Here is a 9,746-nt window from a genome sequence, read left to right as displayed (position 1 = left end):
GTGCAATGCTACCTGAAGGTGAGGATTTTTCACAAGACTCCTGGAAGTACTTGTCCTTCAAGAAATAACAGCATTACCATACTTGTGCTTATTATCAATTGAGACAAAAATTCTTTTCGGCACAAGGTAGTGTAATGTTGACATTTATGTGAAATCAAATAGATGAGTTCAAACTTCAAAGTGCTGTGAATCTAAAAGCTTGATACTTGATTATTGAGTTTGAACTGTTTGGTCACTGCGAAGCTAACAGGATACTGAACGTAATAGGAAATGAAGGTACTGTTAGATTAGTCTGTGAACATAATTTTCCTAGTTTCATCCAATCTCCAGAAAGGTACTGTTAGATTAGTTATGTTGCAGTGTAAATTATAAAGAGCATAGTGTTAACTTCTCAACTGAGATATTTCAGCCTCCATCTCTAACAATGCTTGTAGCTCCGATAATTTGTTATTCAGTTGCTTTATGTCATTCTTGACGCATTTGATGGTATTGTTTTCAGTGCTAATCTTTAGAAGACCGACCTGGCGTTCATGGAAATATTAAGGATGAAAACCATAATATGTTTGTTAACTCAGGTATAGGTACTAATCACGTAAACATCGTTGAGTTGCGATCCAAATTCCTTTGCGCTTGTATAAGGCCACTTCGCCGGAGCAAAGCGGAGGCCCATCGCCAGAGGCTTGGGCCAGAGCGAAGCTACGAGAGGAGGAGGAGGACGTCTCCAGCCGGATGCGAGAGCAGCGAGGCGGCCATTGGCGAGAGCTTCGGGAGGAGGCGGCGGCGGCCATTGAGCTGGAAACTGCACCGAGGGAGAGGGGGAGACGACGGGAAAGGGAAAGGGAAAGGTTGTGAAGGTTAAAATGGGCCGGAATTTCTGAGGTGGGCTGTCCTGCAAGTTAAGTTAACTAGGCCTGGTTGGCCTTGCACGGAAAAAAAGGTGTGCTTTTGCTTCCTTATCTATCGCGCTAGTGTGATTTTATTCCCTCGACTTTCAAAACCGGTTCAATTTGGTCTCTCTGGCAGTGTATTATCACACTACCGGATCTCTGAACACGTGGTGTTTGTAAATTTAACAACACTCAGAGTGTATGATATGTAGTCTATCTGCGTATATAAAATATGGGTTCAGAGACAAATCTGCGAAACACAATGATTGGAGGCCTATTTTTTCAATTTTTTGGAAGCGACAAACTCGGCTCAAACACTACGTCGTCATCGTCGCAAATTCTGTACTGTCTCCGATGAACTCGATGTGAATTTGTATCTTTTCCGATGAAATTTCAGTTCTTGGTTTTTTTTTTTCCAAACCGGTTCTGGTTTGATGCAACAAGGAGGCCGCAAATACGAAAGGATCATTCTTGATCTGATGGGAGTGTAGAGAAATGGATTTAATTTACGCAATGAGCTTCTGCTGTTCTTGCACATATATACAACGAACATGCTCGATCGCTCGTGGTCGTGGCGTGGGCAGCGTCCGTTCTTACTCTACCCTCGCTGGATGCCGCCGCCGGTGGCGGTGGCGGCTGCGCGCCGCAGCCCGTGCCGCTCCATGACCCTCCTCGTGGCGAGCGCCGCCGCCTCGCCGGCCTGCACGGCGCCCGTCGCCATGATCGCCGCGAACTCCCTCTTTATCTCCTCCTGCACCCGCCTCTTCGCCTCCCGGAGGGGATCCACGACCGCCGGAGTCACCGCCGACGCGCTCACCTCGGCCACTGCTACTGGTTTTGGCGACGTCTCCGCCGCCGCCGACGGAGCAGGTCGTACCGCCGGTGGAATCCTGCCGCCGTCGTTAGCGTCCGTGTTGTCAGCGGCTGCTGTTGATTTCGGCTGGACGACATGGATGCCACTGGAAGGCGAGTGCGTCGCCGCTTCAGGCTTGAACTGAGGCGGCTGAGGAGCAGCTCCAGCTCTCAAGCTTGTCTCCAACCCCTGAATCATCGGTACTGAAAACCCAAAATCATCATCAAATTTTGTACAACCCAGGATGCACAATGCCGCTACAAATTTCAAATATTTAACTGGACAAGGACAAGATAGAGGGAAGATCCATTTAGAATCATAATCTTACATATGAGCGCGCCGATCGGGCTGTTCATCACCTCATTCGGGAGCTCCAGGATGTAGCTGGGGATCGCGGAGCCGACGAGGAACTGCGCGGCCTCGTTGGTGAAGTTGTTGCAGTTGTTGCTGAGCAGGCTATAGGTCGCCGGAGTGTACCTTGGGCTGATCTCCTGGAGGAAATCCTCAAAGACTTCCCGGGGGACATGGGTGACCCCAAGATCTTCAACTCGGACAGGGGTTCCGAATTGTGTTCTTCCAGGATGATCCTTCTGAATGCCGCCACCGAAGAAGTACTCCCTCCCATAGACTACCATACCCGTATGCCTGCAATGATTTTAGGCATCTCTGCATCAGAAGAGAGGAAAATTGTCTGGGATATATATGTTCAAGAGCGTCGACAACAGCGGTTTACTCCATCATCTGGAACTACAAGATGTTGAAGAACGAAAGAAAGACGAGCTCAAAGATGCCTCTTGTGATGTTTTGGTGAACAATGGTACATTTTCCCCTATACCGTTGCTGCTGGAGCCAAACTGCCCTAAGAACAACAAATAATACTGGCAGTGGAGCAAAACTGTTCCTTTTGCTAAGCATACTCGTAGTAGGTATGAAGCACTGATGCCACCAAATTTTGGTGATTTAATGAGAAGAAAGGTATTTTCTTACTAAAATCAGTACCACTACAGCTGACCACACCATGTAGTCAAAAAATGTGTGAATTACAAATCCTTGCACAAAATAGTACTTAGTACATCTAGACTACTCATGCACAAGCAATAAAAACATGTGTTTACAAGGCCAAAACAACATGTCTAGCAATTAGGGTCTATTCGTTTTGGAGGAAAACAAAGGATTAGATTCCTAAGGATTGGATTGCTATGAAAGCCATTCAGTTTGTAGGAAAATAAAGGAAAATTTTCTTTCCTACCTGTTGTAAGAGAAAACATAGGAGAATTTGAGGTTAAAACTCCAAACCAAATAGGCCCTTAAAGTTCGACAGCAACAGCATGAGTAGGCATGTTAAATTTGAGGTCCCTAGAAACATAGGAGTAACTAAAACTAGAGTTAAGGTTCGCACAATGATAGACCAAGTATTCATAGCTTCAACTGTATTCAATCTCATCATCAGGAAGAGGGCAAGTTCTTCATATCAAATGCCCAAGAAATTATAGTAGTGCTTACCAAATTGCCTCAATAGCCTTGCCTAGGATTGTTGTCGACAATTGGCGCGCCATCCCCTGGCTAAGATCGTATATATGCAGCTTAACTGGATAGCCATCCTACACATGAACACCCCAACCATCTTTCTCTCAGTTCTAATGCTCAATGTAAGCAAAACAGCAGCACAATTCACTGGATTCCTAAGGACACACAGATGGAAACAATCCTTACCTCTGCCATCTTGGTCCGAGTTTGGCTTCCGAAGCAGCTAAACCTGGCAAAGAACAAAGCAATTCCTTTTAAAAAAAAAAAACTAAGACTAAGAGCAGTGCCAACCTCCAATGGCAAAACCAGAGACAAAATGAGCAAATTATGGCAAGTTCTTCAAAACTGTAGAAATAATAATCATAATACAGACGAAGCTAAAAAAGGCTGAACACTCCAACTAGCTCACAATTAGCAATCCAGACCTCCATCGAAAATTAGCCTTCCAAGAAAAAAAAAATCCCTTTTTTAATCGACGAAACCCCAAGAGCCAGGGCCGAGTTCCAGCCGATATACCTGGCAAAAGAAAACCTGCTCCGCCGCTTGGCCATGGCCGCCGCCGCCGGCGAAGAAACCCCCCACACCGGAATCCTCTAGCAAGCCAGCTCAAGCCAAGCAAGACACAGGGCAGCCCCAAAAAAAACAAGAGCAGAAAGAATCCTATACTAGACAAGGAATCAACCAACCAACTAACCAGACGTGTGGAATTGGTGCAGGGAAAGAAAAAAAAGATTCTAAATTGGAACTGGAGGGTGAGGCCTTCTCCTACGGGGGGTGGTGTGCAAGGAAGGGAGAAGGAATCGATCAATCACCTCTCTTTCTTGCGAAGAAGCAATCTCTCTCTCTCTCTCTCTTTCTTGCGTGGAGTGGAGAGCGGAGCAGACGGGAGAAGGGGAATAAAATTGTTGCCGTCGGGTGTGTGCAGCGCACGCGGAGGCAGCGGCTAGCAGGTTGGCTGGTTTGATTGGTTTCGTTTCGTCCCAAAATAAACTGAAAGATCAACTTGTTTTGTGCACTTTTTATTCAGAAACCAACCGCCTCTGGTTCTGAACGAGAGTAGGAGTAGTAGTCAGGCTCAGAGTTGGACACAATTACAAAATGGTGACAGAAAAAAAAAAAGCTAAACAGTATATTCATAAACGAAAAATAGTTTAATAATAATTATTTATAAACTTGTTTGTAGCTGTAAAAAAACAAGGCTAAAAAATAAACCACGATGAAAAAACCCTCAAAATCATAGTTTATTTTTCATATTTTGTTTTTAGATAGCTAAGAACATGCGTATAAAAAATTTATTTATAAATTATTTTTCTTTTGCATATATTACGTTTCGCTTATTCCTTAGAAAAGCTAAAAGATGAGCACCATTGGTCAGAATGTATCTAAGTTGTGATTTATTTTACCATTAAAGATTATTTAAGCATAATCTATAATTTTGCATATTTATAACAAATAAGTAATCAAACTTAGATTGAAAAATCAACGGCGTCAAATAAAAAATCAATGGAGAAACTGGACTGCTATTGCCCTGAAATTTGTGGATTTGAAAAAAAAACAGGTCTTCAGTGAGATGGCTTGAATTATTCCAGACGTGTACTTAGTTCATATCCAAATTTGTACGTCCATCTTTTCGTTTTTACTTATGCGTATAAACTAGAATTTTAAATTTTAAATTTAAATTTAGAGTTTTTATCGTAGTTTATTTTCCAGCCAATGCTTTTAGATCGGCAAGAACATGTATATAAAGGTTTATTTATAAATTATTTTTCAGGTATAAATATGTCATTTGGCTTTTCCGCTGAAAAAACAAAACAGTAAGCCTTCCTCCTCGTTTCTTCTTGAAGGGATTCGAATTCCTTGTTGGGATAAATTCAGGAGCGAAAATGTCGCTCGTCGGTGGTGCAAAATGCAACATGTTAATATGTCATGTCCTCGCAAAAAAAAAAAAAAGAAAAGATATAAGTAGGAGAGAAAATGTGCCATGTTCTGTAATGACAAGGGGGGATAACAGCAGCGCCAGCCCAAGGCCTGATGGGCCCATTGTAGGCCGAGGAGAGGTGAAAATCAGCCTATGAATATGCAGTTTGCTGGCCCATGTAATTTGGATTATTACATTATTGGCTCTAGCCCAGACCTCCTCCATATATCTTGGGTCAGATTTGTCGTTTGAGACTTTTCTCTTTTTTGAGGAAAGATCGTTTGAGAGTTTTCAGCGGGGTTAATCTAGTTTTATTTTTTTTATGAGGGTTAATCTAGTTTTATGATTGTGTACTACCTTTAAAAGGTATATCGGCTCTCGATGAAAGCCGAAAAATTTTCTGATTTTTAGTCATATAGTTATTTAATGGTATAATTGATGAAATTAATCACAATAAAATTAAAATCTATTTTAGAAAGGTGAGATAATGAACTTGTATATAATAACTTTTTATGTAATAGTTTGGAACGAAGCATGCGTCCAAAAGCCGAGGAAAAATATGGTAAGAAAACACAATTATCCTTTTCCACGATTTTACTTTCGGAAACCTTGCAAAATTCAAAACTTTTCATTCCATTGAATTTAAATAGAGGTTTTATTTTAAAAAAGTCAGTCAATGTTATTTCAAATTTTAAATTTTTGTAAGACGGCTATCAAGATCGAGCCAAATAAAAAACAATATGGGCAAAAATTATGCTTCAAACCAGTACAGTGTGACAGGTGCAAAGGGTAAGCTCGTGGGATTAAGCTCAAATTTCACCTCCTCCTGGTGGCAACCCCATATAAGCTACATCGATCCACTCAAGCTCTACCCCTGCGTTTGCCATCCTTGGCTCCCATTAGTTCCAAGACTGTGGTCGCTCCCCATTGGTGTGGTCTTTCATGTAGCTCAAGCTCTATCTACTACTCTCTCTGTTTTATAATATAATATAAAACTTTATAATTTTACCTAGACTTATATAGATACTAATAAATCTAAACACATATATAAATTATATACATTCATCAATTAATGAATTTATGCAAGACTACAAAATCTTACAATATGAAACGGAGGTAGTAATTTACTCAAAGCTCGAGATCTGATGGGTGTTAGTTAGCCATATATTCCTCTTGATTTTCGTCTCTACGTATGGGTAGCCTCTCAAATAACGCTACTGGAGAGGGATTGAGACAAGAAATAGACACAGACAAGTGAGACGCAAGTATAAAGTTTAATGTTTTAGTAATAAAATCTAGATTAAATAAAAAAATCCGAATAAGAAATGGTCCAATATAAAACCATGACAAAAAATAGATACACCAATATGTATATTCTTAAAGAACCCCAAAGTCGGATATGCGATAGATAGAACCATATAAATATTTAAAAATCACGTTACATGTACACAAAGCGTCAACTCTAATTTTGCCAAAAATAGTCAACTGGAACCAACGGGTATATTCTATATAAGATAGAAAAATGCTATACATACTATGTTATCTTCTGATATTGGTATAATCAAATGTAACGGTGCTTAGGGTAGCAGAGAAACGTAATAGCATTCATGGACCCCTAAAGTCCAATACAAGAGAGACGTTTTACCATACAAACATCATATAAAAATCGTTGTACGTGTAACAGTGTTGTACAGGATATGAGTTGTAGACCGAGCCTGACTTCAAAAATAAAAACATCATGGCATTATTTGTCACAAATGCCTTAGGCCAGTAGGTAGCACTTAGTAAATCAGTAGTACTGCTCTCCGCGTTTTATGTTATAAGATTTATATATGTCTAGATTTATTAACATCAAATGAATATAGGATAAGATTAAAAATTCTTATAATATAAGAATGGATGGAATAATATTTAATAACCAAGTTAGAAAACAATTCCATTAATTGCTTTTGCTGTCAGAGTTTGCAAATGATCTCGACCTCACTCATTGCAAATCTTTCCTCATTCTCCAAGCTTGGAGCGGGTACAATAGCAGAAGATAAATCAGCTAAAAGAGGAGAGAGAATAGCAGCAGATACAAATCTATAGCCAGCTATAACACAGACTCCAAAACAAATATATATATAATAGATAAGACCGAATACTAATTATGTAATATATGACTATTATATAAATTGACTGTTAAATTCGTTATGGAAGATTTATAGCCAGCAGTTGCTCTTAGGCCTTGTTTAGTTTCTAAATTTTTTTTCCAAAAACATCACATCGAATTTTTGGACACCTAAATAAAGCATTAAATATAGATAAATTAAAAAACTAATTACACAGTTATGGAAGAAATCTTGAGACGAACCTTTTGAGCCTAATTAGTCCATAATTAGTCATAAGTGCTACATTAACTAATATGTGCTAATGACGGATTAATTAGGCTCAAAAGATTCGTCTCGCGGTTTCTAGGCTAGGTGTGTAATTTGATTTTTCATTCGTATCAAAAATCCCTTCCGACCTCCAATAAAATATTTAACGTGACACATCTCCCAAAAATTTTCTCCATCAAAACACCACTTAACCCAAGCGGTGTATGCATGCAGTTGGGTACACGCACTCCTTTCGCTTCAACAAACGGAAAAGCCTGGCACCATGTATACGCCGATCACCATTTGACATATAATAAATTAATTTCGTCGCGAATTTCTCTGTGAGGGTGACATAAAGCGGGTGAGGAGATTAGAGTTCCGTGGGCCATGGCATGGCACTCTGATGCCGTCGCGATCGCATCATTAGGGGGGCAGCACCACCTGACCTGACCACAGGGTGCTCTACGTGCGTGCTGCGAAGCCTTGCATAGATCTTCTTTTCGCCTATATGCTTAGGCAGCGTTTAGTTTGCAAAGAAGGTTTTGCAAAAATATCATATTAAATCTTTAGACACACATATGAAGTATTAAACATAGTTTAATTACAAAACAAATTTTAGATTTCGTCTTAAATCTTTTAAGTCTAATTAATCTGTCATTAGCATATGTTGGTTACTGTAGCACTTATGTCTAATTACGTCCTAATTAGGCTCAAACTCACGATTTCTCCCATAACTATGTAATTAGTTTTAATATTTATGTACATTTAATGTTTCTTTTAGATGTCTAAAGATTTGACATGATGTTTTTGGGAAAAGTTTTTTAACCAAACAAGCCCTTATTTTATGAACTAAAATTTGAATATAACTTTAAATTTAGAGCTGTCTAGGTTTTTTATTATATTTTATTTCTAGATCTTTACTTTTTAAATTATTAAGAATAAGTATATTAAATTTATAAATTATTTTTTTGGTTTGAACAATGATCACCAATATTTACCGTGTTGTTGGTGTAAATGGCAAGATGGATACGGATGTGCAGATTTGAGCTGTGCGGCGAGGTGACGTTTGTAAGTGACACCGTCGCGTGGGGCATCATGCATGCTGCTCCTGCCTGCCTTTTTTGACCGGGCCCCAGCCCACAGGTGCACGGGCAGGATTTCATCGGATTAGATAAGCCTCACTAAAATATCATGTAAGCACGTAATTATGTAATATTTGTAGACACCCGAAATTACTGATGATATTATTTTGTATTTTTTTTCCAGCCATGTATGCACCACGTGTTATTACACAAAAGCAAATTAAATTGGGGACTAGTTGACGAGTATACACAGTCTAAAAACTAGCAATTGCGAACCTATTGTCAAGTACAGCCGTATGATCTATCTAAGAAATGCCAAGGTGGCTCGTGTTGTCACCCTTGTGCAATAGGGGCAAAACCATAGCACCCAGGTGATAGCATGCTCGACAATAGATCATTTAGGAGAAGCTATGGATGTGATAGCATGCTCGGCCATAGATCATTGAGGAGAAGTTGTGGTGGCAGCCGCATCCCAACCAGGTTATGGCAGTGGTTTTGACATTGTTAGGGTTGAATCTAGCTCTTGCGGCTAGATCTATGACAGTGTGTGATGATAGTAAGGCCGCGTTCCGGGACATGGCTTTTAACTAAGCCTACCTCGTTTTCAGCGTGCATGTTTTCTAAACTGCTAAAGGGTATATTTTTTATAAAAGATTTTTTACCGGAAAGTTGTTTTAAAAAATCATATTAATCTATTATATTTTTTAATAATTAATAATTAATTAATCATGTACTAATCTATTACTATGTTTTTCGTGATAGGGCTCAGGGCATAAATTAACTTATGCCCACGTAACTAACGCGGCCTAAGGCGTGTGGGTATGGATTATGTACAAACTTATAGTGGTGTTGCCAGTAAGGAGGATGTGGTGACGATGAATGTGTTGTTAATTCCATGGCGCATGTTGTGGGGCTAGCGAAGAATGTGTTGTGGTTCATGAGGAGGTTGGCCGACGAGAAGAGGCAGCAACAACGTTGGTCCTCACGGTAAGGGCGGGTGTGAAATCTCTAAAAGAGATCACAATGCAAAAAGTCCAATGTACGATGGTTTGTTTGTTTTTATTTTCTTGATTATGTATACATCCTCGTCTTTTCATTTTTACTTCTGCCTATAAAACAAGA

At 39.8% G+C, this 9,746-nt stretch overlaps 1 protein-coding gene across 2 annotated transcripts; it reads right to left on the bottom strand.

Annotated features, from left to right (window-relative positions):
• Positions 1-1,122: 1,122 nt before the first annotated feature.
• Positions 1,123-4,236, bottom strand: LOC102720181 (desumoylating isopeptidase 1-like). Of its 2 annotated transcripts, none has more exons than XM_006661793.3 (5): positions 3,784-4,065; positions 3,454-3,496; positions 3,244-3,341; positions 2,069-2,385; positions 1,123-1,943 (listed from the first exon to the last, which is right to left on the bottom strand). In XM_006661793.3, the coding sequence occupies exons 1-5, from the start codon at positions 3,816-3,818 to the stop codon at positions 1,486-1,488; spliced, it is 951 nt and encodes a 316-aa protein (XP_006661856.2). In that variant the 5' UTR covers positions 3,819-4,065; the 3' UTR covers positions 1,123-1,485. The 2 variants fall into 2 exon arrangements, with proteins under 2 accessions (XP_006661856.2, XP_015697192.1); XM_015841706.2 differs by lacking the exon at positions 3,784-4,065 and adding an exon at positions 4,080-4,236 and having other exon boundaries at positions 1,124-1,943.
• Between the last annotated feature and the right edge of the window lie 5,510 nt (positions 4,237-9,746).

This window comes from Oryza brachyantha, chromosome 10 (genome assembly GCF_000231095.2).
Source record: "Oryza brachyantha chromosome 10, ObraRS2, whole genome shotgun sequence".
Classification (NCBI taxonomy): Eukaryota; Viridiplantae; Streptophyta; class Magnoliopsida; order Poales; family Poaceae; genus Oryza; species Oryza brachyantha.
The sequence above is the reverse complement of the archived record's forward strand: the minus strand, read 5'-3'. Positions and strand labels throughout refer to the sequence as shown.